A 21911-nucleotide genomic window follows, 5' to 3' on the forward strand; every position below is an offset into this window, starting at 1 on the left:
TTTTTTCTTTAATTCAGAATTAAAAAAATAAAACCCAAACACTATTGAACAGTTATTTTATATAGTATTAGATTCAAAAAGCACAAGTGGATTTCACAAAAGTGAAATTTATCTTAATGGTGTATCATAAGGTTGTATCTATCTTGAAGAATATTCTAGGTAAGATATGGAATGCTTTCTTTATTCTGTTTAATGTATATATAGACTTTGAAGGACAAACTGTTTCTAATCTCTTGCTATTATATATAGAGCTTTGATAATACCACTATTAATACCAGCTTCTTCCGAAGTCCTGAGGAAGGAAGGGAGACCCTGTAGTGACCTCCCACTTGAGTTGATACTGTGGGAGAAGGCACCTGTGTGTCTCGCTTTAGGTGGTCCTGGGCCCAGTGCAGTCTGTGAGAGGCTTAGTGAGTCCTGTGGTTCAGAGGCCCCTCCCAGTCCAGGGCAGCCACTAGCCCTGTGGCAGCTCACACCTTCCACTGTCTTCCTTCTCCTAGATCTGGCCTATGGCTCTGTGATCACTGTGAAGAACCTGCGGATGGCCATCGGCTATCTCCACTCCCACAGGCACCTCTACCCCGAGGGCATTGGCGCCCGCCAGCAGCAGGTCAGTGAGCCTCTAGTACTGCATCAATACCAGGCTATGCCGGGACGGAGCCCACTCTTCTCTTTGTTGCCCTCGTCCTTTACTTGTGCTGTTTTCTCTGCTTGAAACATTCTTCCTCCTGCACCCTCTCCTCTTTCCTTTGGCTAACTCCAGCTTCTTTAGGCTTCAGTGCAAGCGTTCCCTCTGATCATCATAACCCACCTGTACTCGATATTGGGGGAGGTGCCTCTTGCATGAGAGGCTTGCCTGGCACACTTTGTGAGCCTATGCGGTAACCCTTTTCACACTGAACTGTGAGAACTTCCTTCCTCCTGTGTCTTTGCTACTTAATTGCTAGCTCTTGAAAGGCTTGAATGTCCAGCGTGGTGCCTGGCATGACATGGATGATGGTCAAGTCTTGTGGCTGCAAACACAGACCTGGAAACCAGACTAGATTATCTGGGTTTGAATCCTGGTTCCTCTGACATGTGACTTTGAACATGTTACTTGACCTTTTTCTGCTCTAGTATCTTCCTCTTTAAGTTGGGAAAAATAAATGGTGCCTTTCTCCATCATAGAGTTGTTGTGCAGATTAAAAGTATGAGGGTAATACATGTGTTGACTGGGGGATTAACCATAGGTATTACCTGAGTGAGTGAGCAACGGTGTGCCTGTGTCCATGTCCACGCATGCTGGGTGTGGCTGTGATGGACAGTGCCTAAGAGGGAGAAGCTGGATGTTGGAGAGGTTGGAGAGGCCAGGTTGTGCAGAGGCTTCCATGTTACAGTAAATTTGACTTTGTTCTGTGGATGCTGGTGAGGCATTGAGATTTATTAAGACACGATAAGATGTGATTACATTTTTAGGTTAGAAAGATAACTCCAGCAGAAGGGTGATGGATTGAAAGGAGGGGCAGACTAGAGGCAAGGAACCAGTTAGGAGGCAATAATCATGACAGAGGATGGTGAATAGAGGTAAAGACTGTGGATAGAGGTGAGAATTGATTCAGGAAATACTTTACAGGTCAGTGTCAGGGCCCCATCACTGGTAGCTGGCAGGGGTGAGCTCTATCTAAGGCTGTATGTGTGATAATGCTGTTTGACCATAGTCAGAAATGGAGGAAGAATAGCTCTGGAGATGAGAGAGTTTTCTTTGTGTATTTTAGGTTTGGGGCTTATCTCAAGGAGATCTGAGTGGGTAGCATATGGGTGACATGCTACAGTGGGATGGGTGGCATTGCCCAGAAAGGGTGTGCAGAGGGAGGAGAGCCAGGGAAAGAGCCCTGGGGGGTAGCAACACTTAGGCACTGGTAAAGTACTCTGGGGGTGCCAGTAGATAGAAGAGGCTGAGAAGGAGGGCGGGGACAGGGAGGTGGGAAGAGAGCTCAGGGCAGACAGCATTCCCAGGAGGAGGAGGTCTGCAGTCCAGGTGCTGCAAAGGCCTCAGAGAAGGCGAGGGCTAAGAAAGAGACCTTTAAATGACAGTAAAGGGGGCCTCATAACTAATTGGCATCACTTCTAAACAGTGATGAGGCCCCAATTCTCAGCCAGCATAACAGAGAAGAGAGCGGAGGGAGGGAGGGGAGGGGAGGGGAGGGGAGGGGAGAGGAGAGGAGAGGAGAGGAGAGGAGAGGAGAGGAGAGGCGTACAGGCTGCAGGGCAGGCTGTTGTGCTGAGAAGCTTGGAGTGATTGTTTCTCTTGCAAAATGACTGGGTTTTTTTTTGCAAAAAAGTTTTCCTTCTCAAAATTCATCATTATTATGTCCTTATTTACTAGTTTATGTTTATCAGAAAGTTGGCCCAAGGTGTTGGGTTTTAGTATCAGTTTCCCATTCTTGATTCTCCATTTGTCTCTAGCACTTCAGAACCCACTGAAGAGCTTTTAAAATGTTCTAATGCCTGGGCACCACACAGTGGCTCTAACTTCATTGATCTAGGATTGGGCCCATGCATTGTGCCTTTCTATATTGTTTTGAAGCTCTCTGTAATGTATAGCCAGGGCAGAAAATCACAGCTAGCCTTTCTGTGGGAAGCTGCAGCTGTCATGCAGAAGGTAAAGTTACAGACGTGGTGGCCAAGAATGTTTACACTGTGCAAAAGGAGACGAGGACCCTGTTACACTAGTCCTAGTGTTACACACTTAGCAGCCCATGTGTAGAGGTGTGAGGTCATGATGGTGTGTAGGGAGAGCGTGTGGGGCCAAGGCATGGAAGAGTCTGGGCTCTCATGGCTGAATCACACTGAGCCTTTTTCAGTGGGTTTCTTCATTTGTCAACCAGGGAATTGGAGTAAGCCACCTCTAGTGGCCCTCACTGCCCTGGCCCTCAGCCTCTTGTCAACAACTTGAAGTGTCCACTTTTAATATTTTTAAACCGTAACATTTATAAAATAAAATTGGAAAACATAGAAAAATAAAAACAAAAGAACAAAAAGTCCCCCAAAAAACACAAAAGCTACATGTAATTCCAGAAGATCAGTGTTTATCCACATAGTTTGATGTATAACATTCTGTTGTTATAGGTTACTAGTGTTTCTAGGAGACCTTGTGTTATAAAAAAAAAATCTGTTGTAAAGACAAATGTTCCAATGGGAGAAAGAGACCATGGACTACATTCATAGTAAGGAAGTCATTTTTCTTATAGGAATTTTAATAGTGATTTTTGTTTAAAAAAATACACAGAGTACACACACATGAGCACCATAAGATCTTAAGATCTTTAAACAAATCTAAGCTAGTGAACTTTGTATTTGTATACAGTATACAGCTAGTATACTCTGTATACTGTATACTTTTGTTTAGGAGTATGGACTTAATTTCTCTATGGCTGCCAAAATCTATCTATCTCTATCTATCTATCTATCTATCTATCTATCATCTATCTATCTATCTATCTTTCTTTCTTTCATTCATTCATTCATTCATTCATTCATTCATTTTTAAGTAGGCTCCATGCCCAGCGTAGATCCCAGTATAGGGCCAAACTCACAACCCTTAGGATCAAGACCTGAACTGAAACCAAGAGTCTAACACTTAACCAGCTGAGCTACTCAGGCATCCCAGTTTCTTATATATTCTTAATACTGTGATTCCTGATTTTTCTTTCTAAGAAAGTAAAAGTAGCCATAATACATACATAACTTTTTCCCCAAATGCTAATTCTAAATCTCTTTGCAAGTAAATCAGTCATGTTTTGTCCAGTTGGAGTTACAAAAACTCACTTTGGATATTTCTGTTGTTTCTGGATATTTATGTTCTTGTTTATATAATTGGCATAATTGTATGTGTTTAGTCTCTATCCTGGGAGCATTGGAGTTGGTTGCCTTGGTTTGAATCCTGTCTCTCCACTGATAGACTATGATGACTTTGAGCAAATTACTAAACCTTAGTGTCCTAAGGTGAGGATAACCATAGTGCCTATGGCATAAAGATAAGACTTGCCCAGTATGTAGAATGGTACATGGTGATAAATGGCAGCCATTTTCAGCATCAGCATTTTATAAGCCTTTTTCTATGCTGGTAAAAAATGCTCAGAAACATTTTCTGTGGCTGTGTAATATTCTCTCCTGTGGATGTATTATTATGTTAGTGGTTCCTTCTTATTGGACATTTAGACTGTTTCCAAGTTTTTGCTATTAGATTTGTCACAGCATTACATGCATGTTCACATGTACACACATTTAATTTTTAAAAAATCAGTATCTATAAAACAGTTATGGGCTAAAACTTCAGGCTTCTAGGATGAGATACTTATGGAGCTTTTCAGTTTCATATGGCAACATTCCAGAAAATATAACATGAATTTTTCATTTAGAAAGTTTGAGGCATGGTCTTAATTACTTCTTAAAGTGCACTAAATCCTCTTTGTGTGCGGGAGACTGTGTTACATAAGATATCATAGTTCCTCCTCTAGGAGGCTGGAACTTTTTTTTTTTTTTAAAGATTTTATTCACTGGGGCCCCTGGGTGGCTCAGTTGGTTGGCTAAGTACTTGCCGTTGGCTCAAGTTGTGATCTCTAGGTCTTGGAATCGAGCCTTGTCTCAGGCTCCCTGCTCAGCCAGGAGTCTGCTTCTCCCTCTGCTTCTCCCTCTGCCCCTCCCTCTGCTCCTGTGCTCTGTGTGCTCACGCACACTCTGTCTCTCCAAATAAATAAAATCTTTTTATTTTCTTGAAAATTTTATTTATTTATTTGAGAGAGAAAGAGAGATCATGAGCAGGGGGGATAGGCAGAGAGAGAAGCAGGCTCACTGCTTCCTAGGACCTTGTGGTTATGACCTGAGCTAAAGACAGCCACTTAACCAACTGAGCCTAGAGTGCCTGGAGTCTGAAACCTTAAAGATAAGATGTAGAAAAATACAAAGAGACAAATCAAAAAGGCTCTTGTGGGAGAACCCTCTAAATGTAGATAGAAGGAGGGAATCTCACCAGTGCTACTCCTGAACCCCACTGGGAAACATGTCCCCTCCGGTTGGGGCTAGGGATTCTGAAAGAGGCTTAAGCAATGTTGGTTTGCTGTTGATTGTCCTGTGACTGTGCTGATATTGATGGTATTCTCCCTCCCACCTTCTCCACTCCCCATCCCAGGTCACCACCTATTTGCACAAGGACTACAACAACCTGTGGATTATTAAGAAACATAATACAAATGCAGGTAATGTGGTAGAGAACTAATGTTTCTTGCATTATTGCTTACTCTGAGCCATTTTTAACATTTCCCATGCCTTCAAATGGTACAGAGATGGGTGTTCCTGAGCATTCTTTGGCAATACCTTCATTGATCTCATTTATCCTTTCAACAGCTATTTATTGAGCACCTACTATGTTCCAAGCACTGTTGTCAACATAGGAGATAAACAGTGAGCAAGACAGATAAGATCTCACTCTTAATAGCTGTCATGTTGAAGCTAGAGAGAAGCGCCAAGGGTCAAACTTAATCCAGACTGGTTACCTGTACATGCTGCCAGGGCCTGGTTGAGTCCCCCAGTTGAGGGTACACAATGGCTGCTCTCATTTCTAATGAGAGCACATAGCCTTGCAGACCCCAGCATATAGTATAGCTCAAGTTGTCCTGATGTGATATGTGATAGAGTATTGGTACCCATTGGTCATCCCAGGACTGGACCAGTCAATTGTAGATTTCGGGGCTTATGGCTGGGCTTGTCTAGCCTGGTGCTTGAGCCCTCACTCAACATCTGCTGGCCTGCTCCTGATTGGCCTGGGCAAAGCTGCTCTGAAGCACACTTACTGGGCTCTCAGGATTTTATGACATGGGCTATATCAAGATATTTCTTTGGTCAGGGAGGTAGCTACCTGCAGGCTGTATCTTCTGCTGCAGCTGAGAAGAGGACAGAGGGCATTTCTTGCTCACCTCTGAGCCCCTGCTGATTGTCCTGTGTCATAGGCATTCAGTAAACCCCACCTGGTTCTCAGCCTATCTTGAATCAGCTGCTCCTGAGCCGTTGCATGGCAGTGGGTAGCTATTCATCTAAATTCACTTTTTTGTTTCTTTCCCCACCTCTTGTTGCTATGGTCTTGAGGCTAGAAATGTACACAACCACTGTCTTTGCCTCCTAATCCTCAATAATATATGTTAGGACACCATTGGTCAGAGTCTGTTTCTATACCTTTATGATACCAGTATTGATTATTTTATCCAACAGAACAAACATAATGGCCTGTCATAGTGAGGAGTTATGAGACAAGACTTACCTCTAAAGTTATATAGGCATGGACCAAATCTTTGAACACCTTTGATCTGTTATTCAGTGTGGCTTCTAGGTTAGGGTGGTTGCATTTCCCCCCAAGGAACTGAGGCTCTGTGTGAAGGAAGAGTGCTACAAGCACTTTGGAAAGTGGGAGCCATATAGACTATAAAGGCTTTGTGTTCTTTTGGTAGTTTATATATTTCTAGAAATTTATCCATTTATCCATTTCTAGAAATTGGTTGTCCAATTTATTGGCATATAGTTTTTCATAAGATTCTCTTATGGTTGATTGTATTTATGCAGTTGATTGCTACTTCTCTCTGATTTGTGATTTTATTTATTTAGGTCTTTGTGTTCTTGATGGCTACAAACGCCCCTTTCTGCCACATCCATGTGAAATGAAACTTCATTTGATTTGTCACCTTGCTGACTAATCTTCAAAGATCTTAAAGTCCACATAGGAATGGTCATTTCTACACTTGAGTTCTCTGATTCTCTTAAGAGCTAGTGATTTGTTCTGGCTCATTTCTCTTTCCTGACCACAGAGTGTTAGTGTCTCACTGTTTGGGAGAAGTTTGCAAAGATCCTTTTGTATTGCTGATTTGCTGCCATCGCCTTTTCCATTGTTATTGCCTTGCCAGACCCGATCAACTTGGTTTCTAGATGATGTGGTCCCTTTCTTTGTCACTTCATCATTTTCTTTGCCTCACACTTAGCAAGTTTGTTGCCAGAGACAAGATAATGACTGACCAGAATTTGTAGGGTTTAACATTGGACTCTGAGGACAGCTGGGCATGTGGTCATTTACATGAACTTAATTTTTGGAAGACTGTATTTTTACTACTAGAAGGAAAATCTTATTCTTTGACTTCCTGACTTAACCCTCCTGTGGAGGTTCCTGTGCCTGTAAGATAAAGACCACATTTCCTAGCTTGGCATACACTGTCTGGCCCTACTTGTTCATTCCCACGGTCTGTCCTGCCCCACCCACTCATATGAAATCATTTGCCATCAATCGAATGTGTTTTGTTCTTTCATACAACTGTGCCCCATTTGTTGACCTGACAAAACTCTCCCCTCCTTAAAGAGTCTTTTCAGGCATATCTCTGAGACACCCTTCTCTGAGACAATGAGGGGCCTTTCTCTTTGTTTGCCCAGCACTCTATATGTACCTCTAGTGCCTACAGTATTATAACTCTTTTCTCGTAGGCCCTCAATTCATACCTGCCTAATGAGTGAATAATTTCAGATATCAATGCTTGTTTCTTTTTGGCAGATCCCTTGGATCCTTCAATCCCAGTGGAGTTTGTACGACATGGAGACATCGTTCGGCTAGAACACAAAGAGTAAGTAAATTTGCTGTCTGGGATGAGTTGAGGGTATGGGTGCCAAAGGTAGGGAGTTCTTCTAAGCTGGAAATAAACAAAAGTCAGATTTGAATGAGGCTTTAATAAATGAAACAAGGCTGCTGTGCTAGAATAGGAGATCCATTTTATGAAGTCTGGTGAGATAAGTCAGTTTTGTCTGTCTATTTTGGCTTTGGGGGGCTTTGAACTTTGAAGGTACTGCTCAGTTTTCCTTTCTCTAGAGGAAAAAAATTTTTTGAGTTACCCAAAGCTTCTCAAGCAGCTGCCTTTAGGAAGATATAAAAATCTGTTTCTGAGATTATGGCAAGCTGGTGTATTTAAGTGATGTTTTTACTAAAAATAACAAATAATTCTGGAATAATATGAGAACATCTAAAGCATCAAAGAGCTAACAAGACAGTAGAGAGTTACTAGGCCAAAATCTAAGTGAAGGAGCGGGGGTGGGGTGTGTGTGTGAATCCAGAGAAATGAGTAGGATGCTGCAGCGGCTTCTGCTTTGATCCCACAATCTTGAGTTTCAGTCTTTGGTTTTGACTGCCCCTTGAGGGAAAGAGTTGTGAATTCAAAGCTCTAGGCACACCCAAAGTGGTAAATTTAGTAAGTGATCCTTCCCCCAAATCTGAAAACCCCAAAGGGCTTGATCAGGGGGAGCGGTGTGAGGAGGGAGTATCTCTGGTTCCTGAAAAGTTGTAACTAACAGTTGATCCTCACATGGATTTGTGGCCCAAATTAATTTCATCTGAATGGTCTCAAAATCTTTAGGCCATGAATTTAAATGAACATAATCCTAGCTTGGTAATATCTCCTAGGTGCCTGGCTAAAAGCAAATGTAAATCCTCTTTGGGAAAGACATTGCTATTCATTCCCTCAGGTAGTTTTTCAGTGACAGTGAATAATACATATAAAAGTAACTAAGCATACAAGGAAATAGGGCACCATGTGCAAGAGCAAACAGGAATGATAGATGTCAGAAGCAGCCTTGCAAAAATTTTGTATACTAGAATCATCAAGTATAGTTTTTTAAAAAAAATCGGGACATTTCTATTTTTGGAAATTCCCAGAATTTTTATATTGAACACTTACTTCTTATTGTGGGTAAAAGTAAGAACTGTTATAAAACGCACAAAGTAAATAAAAGCCAAAAGAATCCCCCCTTCCCCCATAGATCTCCACTTTGTAAGACTGGTAATGAGGGCAGAAAGAGTTAAACAGGAGGGAGGAGGCTTACATGGCTCAGGCATGTGAGGATTATAAGTCTTAATTTCTTATCCCCAAAGCTGCCTCATGAGTCAGGCAAGCTAAGTGCTTCAAAGCCACCAAATGTGGTAAGTCATCCCCGACTCTTGAAGTTAACCCCTTTCTTGGCATAGTCCAGGACTCCTCCCATCTGTCCCTGCTGCTTTGGCCAATCCTCTGACTCTCTGGATATTTTTTGTGAGTAAATAGGCAAGATAATCTTGATACATTTGGTTTCATAGTTCAGATTCTAATTTTCTTGCACTAACAGATTACTCTGAACATCCTCAGTAAAAGAGGAGATGTTGCACATCTCTTTTCTCCAGGATAATGGTGTTTTTCTCTCTCTCTTTTAACTTCTAGGACTTCTCGGAACCTGCACAGTCACTATCATGAGGCCCCCCTGACCAGGAAGCACTATCAGGTCACTGGCTATGGCATAGTAAGTGAGCAGCTGGAGAGTGAGCAGGATGTAAAAATATTGTGGGGCCTGGTTCAGAGCCATGTGACAGAAAACATCTTCCTTGGAATTCTGGAATGTTCCTAAGGATGATGGGTTGCATGGAGACTGGGACTCTAATAACACTGGGAACTTCTTTGCTAGACTTGCTATGGGAAAAGCAACCTATGAGTCTATTTGTTTGCATCTCTCTCCTCCCATAATAACCATGCCATTTTTATGTTCTGACACTCAATAAATGTCACATATGAATACTATTTGGGTCCCTTTTTAAATCACATTGGACATCGAAGCCATGGACCCGCAAAATGATCGTAGCTGAATATGTAAGTTTATTCTTTGCCAGATCCCAAATCCTTATTGGCTGTTTTTAAGGATTACTTCCCTATTCTGCAGGGGGAGGTTAGCCACATTGCTTTGAGATTTTCTACTACCTTGGGATGATGCAGTTAATAGAAGAAACTCTAGGAGTACTTCTGGCTTGGGGAGTCATTTGGAAACAAAACAACTAGTGGGCAGCTAGACTTTGGACTATCTTACATTCCCTTGCAGGGGTTTTGGTGCATCAGTAAAGCTACTGGGCTCCTTAAGGTGGACTTCCCAGCCTTCCATCTGTTTGCTCATCCCACAGTACTAGAGCGACAGCTCATCTTTTCCTTGTGGGCATCTTCTGAGGAGAATTAGACACAAGTGTGTTAATTTTCAAAATACAATCTCCAAGCCAGACCTTGGAGTGAGTGAGTGTCCACTCTAAGGTGAGTGAGTGTCCACATGGCCAAGTAATGGGTACAAATGGCCAAAGTCTATTTCTTTTGGCTCAGGGTAATGTCTTGAGTTTGGTTTCAGAGCAAAAACATACGTTCAGGGACGCCTGGGTGGCTCAGTCGTTGAGCGTCTGCCTTTAGCCCAGGGCATGATCCTGAGTCATGGGATCGAGTCCCACATCAGGTTCCCTGCATGGAGCCTGCTTCTCCCTCTGCCTATGTCTCTGCCCACCCCCCCTCTGTGTCTCTCACTAGTAAATAAATAAAATCTTTAAAAAACAACAACAAAACACACACACACAAAAAAAAAAAAAAACACAAAAAAACCCACATACGTTTAGAATTTAAAGTCCTATGAAGTAAAAAATTGGACTGCAGGCTGCAGGAGTTACAGTACTTTTCTTGGTTGTGATAGTGAGCTCTGGGGGAATGTCCATCACTTGGGATGTTTCTGTTGCCCTCTTGTTCCCTTTCCCACCTCATCCATTGAGGCCCATTTAGTAACATGGTGGCATCTGAAAGGGTGGCCATCTCCCTCTCCCCATAGATCTTCTCTAAAGTCCTCTTATTTTCTTTGTATTTTTTCCTTGATTTACGTGGCAGAACGGGACAGGAGACTCAAATGATTTCTGGCGGATTGAGGTTATAAACAGAAAATTTGGAAACCGGATCAAGGTGCTGAGAAGTCGAATTCGCCTTATCCATCTGGTCACAGGTTGTGTCCTGGGCTCCTCGGGAAAGGTCCTGCCCAAGTGGTGAGTGTCTGGGGTTTCAGTGTCCCAATTGAGGCTCACGCTTTTCCTTTCATTCTACAAGGAGTATACCAGAAGCTTCTATTTCCCAGTTGTCAGTGTACACCTCATGTTTTCATATTTTTAGTGGCAGATGAAGTGAGAAAAAGCATCAGGTGTGTTATAGAGCATAGAACTCCAGAGTTCTTTGGTATTTTATGGGTTCTGATAGTTGAGCAGAATAGTTGTTCATCTGGCTGGACCTTCTAAATACTCTGGGCCTTTCTAAAATAAGAATAGTCTTTGCTAGACTCCTCCTAGCATGGTTATGAAATATAAAAGAGTAAAGTTGAAAAAAGCATGGCCTCTGTGTTCTATGAATTTTAAGAGATTCGACAGTGCAAGTCTCTGGTGAGTTTCACATCTTCTGAGACCTCTGTGACGGCTTTTCACAGGGGCTGGGAACAGTTGGAAGTTACTTGTACCCCATACCTGAAGGAAACCCTCAACTCTATCTGGAATGTGGAGGACCATATCAATCCCAAATGTGAGTGAGATTACTTCCTGGAAACATTTACAAGTAACTCTTATCTTAGAAAAATCAACTTTCATAGATTCTGTTGCCACTTTATCTCATTGTTGCCATTTCCTGCCTTTTTTGAACCTCGAGTCTTCCTAAGTGTGTCTCAATAGGTGGCTCCTTTTCCTTCCCATCCATGTAAACTTCCCATCCTCCTTAAACTACCCCTGAAGTGACCAGTGACCTTGCTGTGGGCCAGAGCTAATCTCTTCTCATTTCCCTTGCCTCTGGCTGGATTTGACACTTTTCCCTGCTGCCTGTGGTGCCTGTTGCTCTGTCTCATCTCCTTCTGGGCTTTTCTGTACCATGCACCATGGACACCTCCCACCCTCAAGGCTTAGAGCAGGCTAGTGCTCTCCCTTTACACCCCTGTGTAGGGCTCTCCCCTCCCCACAACCAGCCCACACTTTTACAGAAAGCCCTGGCCCTTGATCTGAGCCCCACATCTATACTCCCAGGCTCCGATTTGACCTCTCTACATCAGTGTCATCTTCAACTCTGTAGTCTTTAGATTCACCATTTGTCCTCCTCAACCACCCCTTTCCAGCTACTGCTTCATTTCCTTTCTCCATGCTTCCCAGCTTACTCTTCTTACTACCTAATTTAACCAACCAGCTAATTAATTAACTAATTAAACCACTCTTTAGTGGGAAGCCTTGGGGACCCAGGGAACACTAGTGAATGACGTGGACTTGGTCCCTGTCCTCACAGACCGGCCTAGCAGGGAGAGCAGCATTTGAGCCTGTTCCATACTGAAGGATGATGGTGCCAAGAGCAGTGGCAGCACTGAGGACAGGGTTCATATCTCTCCAAATGCCTGATAAGTGATTTGCACAAACTGAAGGGATAATCGAGGATTGGACCAGGCTTTCTTCTGTCTCCTCAGCACTTTTCTCTACTTGTTAACCAGTCCATCAGGAAATCTATATTCGGACTCCCAGGTGCAGTCTTGGTACTATGGACTGCTGTGAGAATGTGCATGTCACTGAGGTTTTCTTCTCTGTTGTTTCTTTGTCTAGTGCCAAACATCAGCTTGGATGTGCTACAGCCCACTTTTCCTGAAATCTTGCTGGAATCCCACATGGTGATGATCCGGGTACTGTGGCCCCCTCTTATTTGAAGGCTTCTCCATGAGCTCTTGGCCATCCACAAATTTGCATCATAGATAATAGCCATGGTATAAATCCACTGTCCCCTGGTGGAGGACTTTGAAAGGGCCTTCACTCCTGGATTACTGGGTCTTCAAAGGCATTTCCTTTATCACAGATTGGTCGTGATGATGATGATGACAATGACGATGGTAATGATGGTGATGACAGCAGATACCAATGCACACTAATGTAGCTCTTATGTGTCAGATGCCTCTAAGCACTGTACTGTACTATTTTTTTTGTACTGTACTATTATTCCATAGTTATTACTATTCTACGGAGACTATTGTCCCTACTTTCGAGATGAGGGAATCAAGGCACAGAATGGTTAAAGAATTTGCCCAGGGTCACAGAACTAAATGAAAGAGGTGGATCCAGGCTTCAAAGCCAGGCTGGCAGGCTTTCAGAGTCAGTGCTGGTTACCTCTATACTCTTCCGCTTTGTCTTTTTTTTTTTTTAAGATTTTATTTATTTTTTTGAGAGAGAGAGTGTGTGAGCAAGAAAGAGAACATAAGTGGAGGGAGGCAGAGGGAGAAACAGGCTCTCTCCGCTGAGCTGGGAGCCTGATGTGGGGCTGGATCCCAGGACCCCAGGATCAATGACCTGAGCCAAGGGCAGATACTTAACTGGCTGAGCCACCCAGGTGCCCCTACACTCTTCTGCTTCTAAGTGATTCTCAAATCTGTTCAAATGGCAGAGTCCCTGAAAACCAGAGTGCTCTTGGTTGAAGATCTTGAGAAATTGATAGTTCATTCCATTATATGAAACTAGAATGAATTAAGATGAATAGCTGATCTGAGCATGTTGTTTGTCTATAGCAGAAAGTGCCCACTCATGTTCCTAGACACGGGAACTGTTTAGGAGCATGGTTGAGTCTTTTGCAGTTTTTGTAAGACTCATTGTTTGTACTCTCCATCATTAGTATCTCACAGCAGTCCTAGCCTCAAAGGTGTAAAAAACAATTGAGAGAGATTTTTTTTTTATTTTAAGATTTTATTTATTTATTCATGAGAGACATAGAGAGAGAGAGAGAGAGAGAGAGGCAGAGACACAGGCAGAGGGAGAAGCAGGCTCCATGCAGGAAGCCCGATGTGGAACTTGATCCCGGGTCTCCAGGATCACGCCCTGGACTGAAGGCATCACTAAACCGCTGAGCCCCTGGGGCTGCCTGAGAGAGATTTTTAAATTGAGAAAGTTCTACCACTAGCTTAATGTCTCCCCTGTTCAGTAGAGAAACCCTTTGCTTTTCCTCTGGTTTATGGAAAGCTAATGTCCTGCAGGAACGATGTTTAAGAATCCCTGTATGTCTAGCCAGGTATGTGATTATCACTCCACCCACAGTGTCACAGGGAGGTGTAGTGGTTATTTTCCCCTGCTGAGTTGCTGTCAAGTGGACTTTCCTGGAAGTGATTATGTAAGCAGTACTCAGTAAATATAGTTGACTTATTTCACCAGATTAGATTTTAAAAATTCAAATTTTATATCCTTTCTGCACATTTAGAGGTGATGACTTGACATTAAGTGATCTCCAGGTCACTTCTTCTCTGACTCCCTGTTTGTAACTGTCACTGTGGCCTGATGACATAGCTTTTTGAATTCGTACCTGTCAGTCAAAATATCATTCTGTGTCTTGGGTAGAATTTTAAGACTTAAGTCTAAATAGTCTCGTTTTTTTCTTTCATTATCTAAGAGGTAGAACCAAAGAGTAAAAGTGCATCAGGGAACTTTCTTATTCAACCAATACAGAGTCAGGGTGGGAAGAGTGATCAAAATAGTCCAGACGACAGAAACTGCATGGGAGAGGGCTCTTCTGCCCACTGAATGGAGGGTCTGAATTCTGTGCAGAAAAGGCTGCCTTGTCTCCTGAGGTCAGCTGGAACGAGCCCACTTTAGATTTTAAGCATAGAGAATTATGTATAAATGCATAGGCTTGTAATGGGTATATACTTTTCCTTCCTTGCGTTTCTTGGATTAGTAAAGGCGCTGGATTTCTGAGATTAATGCAATCAACAAGATGCCTCTGGTTGGTTATCACTCTGGCTGGAATCCCCGAGCCCGGGACTGAACTACACTGATTTGAAGGAATTGATTTTCCTTAGCAGCTCCTCTGGGGCCCAGGATGATTCATTCTTCATTCTGAGGCCCTTCATTAGAGAAGCCCTGACCCAACTCATAGCACCTTACTCCTGTTCTTGGGAAGTGCCTTCTCAATATGTTCTGATAATCAGGATGACACCAGTCTTGGAGCTTAGTATCCAGGGTCCTGATCTTTTCCTTCTGATTTTTGAAAAGCCCTGATTTTGGCATAGAGAGGCAGATTGTTGGACAGTCTTGGTTACTGGATTAAATGGACTGAGTCTGGGTCCTTCAGGCTAAAGTGTGCATTCTGAATGGGGATAATATCACCCCCAGGGGGTAAAATAGATTCTTGGAGGGCAAAAACTCTTAACTTTATAATGTATGAGGCATCCGTAGTCATCCAGTATGTAAACACATTTACAATATAGCTGTGGTGTTAAAATGTCATGGGAGGCATTTAGGAAAAAAATGTCTAAGAAGTCCCAAGAGGAACAAGAATGAAAAAAAAAAAGCTGAGAAACACTAGACTAAAGTAACTTTTTCCAAGTCCAGGAGCTCATCAGAGTGTCTGGTTTTGTGTTTGAAACTGGCTTTCAGGGATCCCTGGGTGGCGCAGCGGTTTGGCGCCTGCCTTTGACCCAGGGCGCGATCCTGGAGACCTGGGATCAAATCCCACGTCGGGCTCCCGGTGCATGGAGCCTGCTTCTCCCTCTGCCTGTGTCTCTGCCTCTCTGTGTGTGTGTGTGACTATCATAAATAAATAAATAAAAATTAAAAAAAAAAAAAAGAAACTGGCTTTCAACCACAAGTTGGAGGCACAAGTCATCCTGATTTTGTATCTCCCACTAGTCCTCTTGAAACCTTCTCCTAGGTCTGGAAGATGAGTGTATGTCATTCTTCTTTCTCTCAAGCATAGTGGGTCTGAATGGACTGTCTGTGGTGGCAGTGGAAGGTTGTGTGTTGGGAGAAGTAGGCAGTTGTAAGCAGGTGATCAGTGACTGAGAACAAGCACCAGATTCTTCTCTGCAAGAGACATGGAGATTTCTCCTGACAGCTGGCTATATGTGAGAATATACATACTCCACATTTCTGGCACCCCTCTAGATCTCTGCCTTGACTAGCTGCTTTTCTGCCGTTTTCCTGCAGGGGAACAATGGCCTCAAACCCAAGGACAATGAGTTCACGTCCAAACCCTGGCACTGGCCTATCAACTATCAGGTAGGGCTTGAGGCTGGAACTGCTCCCAGGAAACAGGGCCAAAAAGAGACCATTGAGACTTGGTGGGGGTAAGGTGGGGTGACTGGGCAAGGCCTTGCCTGGCATGAGATGGCCGGAGACAGGGCTCTGTTCTCTGTCCTGATTTCAACCCGGCCTTCCCAGAGAGCTCACATAGAATCAGCACTTTCTGAGCCTTCTGCCCAGGCCCCCTATCTGTGGAAGGTAACTGGTCTTCCTCCCTGCCGAAGCACCCATGGCTGGGATACACTGGGCCCTGGATCAGCAGGGTGTCCTTTGCCCTGCAGGGCCTGCGCTTCTCAGGGATCAATGATACAGACTTCCGCGTGTATCTGCTCGGCAACCCGGTGAGTGCCCTGCACACTCCCTGCGTGGGCCCTTAGCCTGGACCTTTGGGGGGCTCTCCTCTCACCCACCCGTTCTCCTTCCCATGCAGGTAATTTGGTGGCTGAATCTATTGAGCATTGCCCTCTACCTCCTCTTGGGCAGCATCATTGCTGTAGCTGTGCAAAGAGGGACCCACCTGCCTGCGGAGGTTAAAGGTTAGTCCCTTGGGCTCTCCCTCCCCTGACCTAGCAGCTGGCCCGAACCTGCACTGCCGATGGGCCATTCTGCCTTCATCCCTCACTTTTTTCCTTCTCCTTCGCTTTTTAAAGCTCAGTCACCACAACCCAGGACTATGTTAAACACTCCATCCTCCCAGCACCCCCGTAGAATAGACCATTCTTTTTTTTTTTTTTTTTTTTTTATGATAGGCACACAGTGAGAGAGAGAGAGGCAGAGACACAGGCAGAGGGAGAAGCAGGCTCCATGCACCGGGAGCCTGACGTGGGATTCGATCCCGGGTCTCCAGGATCGCGCCCTGGGCCAAAGGCAGGCGCTAAACCGCTGCGCTACCCAGGGATCCCAGAATAGACCATTCTTAACTCCCATTTTATGACTTAGGAGGCAAAGGCACAAAGAGAAGAGACTTGTCCCAGTATATATATTAGTAAGTTTAGAGCTGAGGTTCGAGCAGTCTGACTACAGAGCCCTCACTTTTTAGCCTCTATGTCCTGTAGAGAGCTGCCCATCTTTCCTCCTCTGTCCCTCCCTGCTCCATGGCCCTGTCCTCCAGTGGGGAAGGGACCACAGCCCTTGAGACATTCCCACAGGCTCTTTTTACCCTGTGTAGTTCCTGTGTGAACAGCGACAGCCCTAGACCCCCTTTCTGCCCTCCATCCTCATCTCTGACTTCACCTTTGCCCCGTCTGGCACTGCAAAAATCTATGCGGCAGCAAAGATGTGGGACATGGCAGTGGGGTGGGAGCAGCTGGCTGTGAGGCGTGCAGCATCCTGGTTTTTTGAGAGGCTGGACTGCCTCCTGCTGCTGTTTGGTGCACCTGCACAGGTGCTGAGACCTCTCTCAACAGGTGGTGATCAGAGCTCTTGAGGGCCAGCTGCTTATGTCTTCCAGCTGCTGTAAGCTTGCTTAGCAGCTTGCTTAGCGTGCTCCAATCGAGGGAAGGCAGGCTCAGTAAGGCGACATGGCTTAGTCTAGCCACATAGCAAGGAAGGGCAGAGCTGGACAAGAGCCTGGGGTCTCTGCCCCTCCCTGGCTGCTGACTAAGCTGTGCTGCTTGGGGCCCAGGGCTGTCCCAGGTCCTGCTGCAAGGAGGCGGTCAGCTCCTGCTCGGCTGGATGCTCCATTACTTCCCATTCTTCCTGATGGGCCGGATCCTCTACTTCCACCACTACTTCCCAGCCATGCTCTTCTCCAGCATGTTGACAGGTGAGCGCGGCCTACCAGGATTGGGTAGAAGGGTGGGAGAGCAGCACTGAGGGGGAGTCTCTGCTTCCTGACCTGGGGTGGCTCTTTTGTGTTATATCCTGGGAAGTCGTCTTCTATTAGGCCAGTGCTAGGTCTCTTTCTTCTTTATCCTAGGAATTCTGTGGGATACTCTCCTGCGGCTCTGTGCCTGGAGTCTGGCCTCTTCTTTCCTGGCCAGGGGTGTATATATGGTGGGAATCCTGAGCCTGCTCCTGGGAACTGCCTACAGGTGAATATCCCTTACCCCGGGCATTGCTGCCCCCCTGCTCCCGGCCCACAATTCTGATTTCTGTGCCTTTGATGCATTTTAGAATCCCCTGGGGAGCTTTGAAAGCACACTGGTGTCTGGGGCCCATCCCCAGAAGCTCTGATTCAACTGAGCCAGTTTTCAGAGCTCCCAGGTAACCCAAATGCATAGTAGGAAAGGAGAAACCTGGGACTAACTGTGCATCCTTTCTTATTGCCAGCGGGTCCCAGCTTTTGTACCACCCTCGCACACTGGCTGCCTCTCTTTAGTTCCCGTGGCTCCCTACTGCATAGCCCTGGAGGGGGTGGGGTGAGGGAGAGAGTGGGGAGAGGGGTGTGGGGTGTGGCTCAGAATAACCCAGAGAAGGAGGGTGTTGTTTGGCAAGCCTCACTACCCGCCTCCCCTTCCTGCCAGCCTCACAGATCCCCTATTGAGAGTCACTGGCCTTTAGGGGCCAGGAAGGCAGCATTAAAGTGTGTACAGGAAATGGTGGGCCTGTGACCTGAGGGCTCATGCACATTTTAACAAGTACTCTGAGCCAAACAGCTACCACCAGACCCCGGGACTGGTCTCTCCCCTGGGCCTCCTGGGAAGAGCCCTTTCCTTCATTGTCATTAAGATAGCATCTGCCAAGCTCCCAGACTAGTGTGCCCACATGGTGAACTCAGACACTGTGACGAGAAAGAGTGGGCCTTGTAGGTGGAGAAGAGCTGATAAGCTCCAGCAGGGGGTGTGAAATTTCAAAGATCTGTGGGGCCCCTTGCCCCTGCCCAGCACTGGATGCCAACTTCCTCCCTCTGGATTCTCTCTTACAGCTTCTACCTCTTCCACCCTCTGGCTTATGGGATGGTCGGTCCCCTAGCCCAGGACCCCGGAAGTCCCATGGCAGGACTAAGGTGGCTTGAATCATGGGACTTTTGAGGCTCCTGCAAGGACTCCAGCCTGAGTCCTGGAACTTTCTGGGGACAGCCAGCTGTGCAGCCAGGATCTGGACCTCCCAGCTGTGGGCAAAGCTGCCCGAGGAGCCTGAGGAATTCTGCTGCCCGCCAGGACCAAGCTCTGGGAGCCTCCCCGGAATTTAACCCAACACTAGGGAGACCCACAGCTCTGTCTGCAGAGATACCACCACTGGGAATGGCTTGGCAACAGAGGACAACATCTCTCAGGCCCATTTCCCTGAGTGTGCAACCTAAGGAAGGATGAATGTGAGAGAGAATGGGTGTGAGTGTGTGGGAGTGTGAGACTTCATTTGCCCATATACCTGTGGACAGCTGACTGTCAAAAACTCTGAGAAATAGACCAGGGCTACCGTAGTATTTTCTGGTATTTCTTTCACACTGGATTTGGTTTGAAAGCAAGAGCTATCAAAAATTCTCTGACCTCCAAGAAGGCTGAGCTCACTGGCCCCTCTTTGGGATATCACCAAGGGCAGAGCAGATGGGGGCCATCCAATCTGTGCCACCCTTCTCCCCACGAACACACCCATACAACTGAGTGCCCCTGAGCAGGAGGGCCAGCCTCCCAGCTGCTTCCCTGGGTAGCAGCTGCTGAGAAGTCTCTGGCAGCAGGTGGCTGTGCTTCCTGCCTGTAGTGTGCACAGAGGACTGGGCTCTGGAGCCAGTGGCCAGGACCTTACCAGCCCTTGGTTCCTTGATCTCTGAGAAAGTCACATGGTGACTGGTGGGAGGAATGGCGTCCTATCCTTGGCTGCTCTGTGTCCCCAGGCCCTACTTGCCAGATGTGGTTTCTTGCTGTCTGTCCTTTTCCCTCTGCATCTAGCCTGGCTATGAGGGTGAGGTGGATGCATTCTCCTGAGGGCTGGGAGAACCTTTGGGCCCTCTTAGCTACCGAGGCTGGTGTGCAGCAGGGTAGGGATCTGTGGTGCTGGGTTGGGTTGGTGTTCCTGTCACTCATGAGGTATTCCCTACTTTTACTTCTCTAGTCTTCCCTGCTGCCCTGGATGCATTTCATTTCATTTCCATTTCTCTGTGTCACTATTTTACCAATCTCTTTCTCCCCAAAGACCCAGAGCACCTAGGGTCTGAGTCTTTGCAGTAAAGCTTCTGCTCTCTACCACTTTAAAGCCCAAGCAAGAAGCTCAGAGTTGTTTCTTTTAGTTCCTCCTCAAATGGAAGAGATTAATAAAACCCTTGGGTCAGAACCGAACCAGCCCCAGGCCCGCTCTTCAGGCTGCCTCCCTCCTGCTGGTACGATGACAGAGTATTTTGTCTCAGAGGACTGTGATGCTTCCAGGTTTAATGATGAGGCCCTGCCACACTTCATCTTCCCTCCTCTAGAGCCCCCACCAATTCTGACAGGGTCAGAGCTCTTTAAAGCATCTTTGGGAGGCGGTTGCCACGGAGACTGGAAATTGGGTCCAGGGACAGGCTGTGCTACCTACTGGGCGGTGGGGAGGGAAGCTTCTGGCCGTCCTTAGCCGTTCAGACCAGCCATCATTAATGTTAATAGAGGAAATGCAGCAATGTCAAAAGCAAGACAGGTTTGTTAATTAGATCTGGGGTGTGATGACCTCCCTCCCCCAGGGCTGCAGCCCCTTTGACTTCCCCTGGCAGGAAGTGCCTGTGTGCTGAGTCTGGGCTGTGTGCTTAATTGCATTTCTGGAAGGGAAGGAGAGCAGGAATGGAGAACCTCTGCTCACCCCTTCTACCCCACCACTGTCTTTCCTCCTCAAAGGTGGAGTTGGTTTCTCCTGAGTTGGGTGGGAGTAGCCATTGGGTGGGTTCCCCTGGAGGGAGAATGCAGGAGTCTGCCTGCCCCTCAGCCAAGAACAATGGCCCTGTGACAACTGGGAGGTGGCCGATGTCCCCTTGCACCTTCTTACTCCCTACTAGGAACCTTTTGGAAGGAGGAACTCTGAAGGAGCCAGAGAGGCCACCACCCGAGTGAGGGTGAGAAAGGAGAAAGCTCAGCCAGCTTCCTGCCTATGGCTCCTTCCTCATTTGGCCACACTGGGGACAAAGGGTTCCTCTGTCTCCTACTGCACTCCAAGGATGAGAGAAGAATCGTTAGCTCACTCCCTCCTCTTCTCCTTAGCCCAGACTGGCACACACTTCTCCGAAGACAAGAAGACAAGGCCGTATGGGTTGATGCAGCTTCCAGTGCTCAGGTTCGGTCGGTGGAAGATGCTGGAGAGAGGGCCTATCAAAGTGGTGCTCTGAACGTGGGCTCCAATGCCCAGGAATTGGCAGAAATGTGACATGCCCACAAACTTGCTGGTGGAGGAAGAAGATCTTTGTTAGCCCAACCTCCAGCCAGCTTCTTGAGCCACAATTATATATATATATATATATATATATATATATATATATATATATATATATGTAAAATTTTCCACAGATAACCAGAGGTCATTTACTTTTGTAATAAATAGCTCTTATTTTGAATGTCATGGTGTTCTTCTTGTACTCAATTGAATCTGACTTCCCCTGGGCTTCCGAAAGAAGACAGGAATGTTTTGAGTGCGAAAACCATTCCACTATATCTCAGTATCTGAGGCCATTCTAATTTGAGCAGAGGCCCTGGCTGGGCAGGTGGGCCTGCTGACCCCAGCAGGCATTGGGCCCTCCCACTTACAAGGTTACTTGAGGAATACTGGTTGTTCTTTTGACTTACTTTAACTTAGTCCAAAATAAGTAGGAAGCTGGACCTCACTTTTTCTCTTGTAACCCTCCACACAGTAGGGCAAGGAGCGTGAGAGAGTAGCAGTTGTCCACTTTGGAGGCAGCTGTGTGGCCCAGCATCGGAGTGGCTCCTATTCTGCTCAGCAGAGGCCCCATCCTGACAGGGGTCTTCTGTTTTCAGGAGTGTGATGTTAAGAGTCCAAAGGAGGTGAGAGCTGATGGTGTGTTGGCAGGAGGTAAGGGACGAGAGGAGCGGCACTGCTCTGTGAAGTGGGGACGGCCTGACTCCACCTCCCTCTTGGGACAGGAGTGGCTGGA

The 21911-nt window shown here is 46.0% G+C and overlaps 1 protein-coding gene across 2 annotated transcripts in view; it reads left to right on the top strand.

Annotated features, from left to right (window-relative positions):
* Positions 1 to 21261, top strand: part of POMT2 (protein O-mannosyltransferase 2) — a 44567-nt gene extending 23306 nt beyond the window's left edge. The window contains exons 9-21 of one of the 2 annotated variants that reach the window (XM_055304096.1): positions 501 to 610; positions 5171 to 5237; positions 7568 to 7637; positions 9258 to 9336; positions 10722 to 10873; positions 11305 to 11396; positions 12449 to 12525; positions 15806 to 15877; positions 16126 to 16242; positions 16332 to 16437; positions 17526 to 17666; positions 17820 to 17934; positions 18768 to 21261. In XM_055304096.1, the coding sequence (XP_055160071.1) occupies positions 501 to 610; positions 5171 to 5237; positions 7568 to 7637; positions 9258 to 9336; positions 10722 to 10873; positions 11305 to 11396; positions 12449 to 12525; positions 15806 to 15877; positions 16126 to 16242; positions 16332 to 16437; positions 17526 to 17666; positions 17820 to 17934; positions 18768 to 18873 (1304 nt within the window). In that variant the 3' untranslated portion in view covers positions 18874 to 21261. The remainder of the gene's footprint in view (positions 1 to 500; positions 611 to 5170; positions 5238 to 7567; positions 7638 to 9257; positions 9337 to 10721; positions 10874 to 11304; positions 11397 to 12448; positions 12526 to 15805; positions 15878 to 16125; positions 16243 to 16331; positions 16438 to 17525; positions 17667 to 17819; positions 17935 to 18767) is intronic. The other variant, XM_055304097.1, reaches the window with a different exon arrangement.
* The last annotated feature ends 650 nt before the right edge of the window (positions 21262 to 21911 follow it).

This window comes from Nyctereutes procyonoides, unplaced genomic scaffold, assembly GCF_905146905.1.
Source record: "Nyctereutes procyonoides isolate TBG_1078 unplaced genomic scaffold, NYPRO_anot_genome, whole genome shotgun sequence".
Taxonomy (NCBI): Eukaryota; Metazoa; Chordata; class Mammalia; order Carnivora; family Canidae; genus Nyctereutes; species Nyctereutes procyonoides.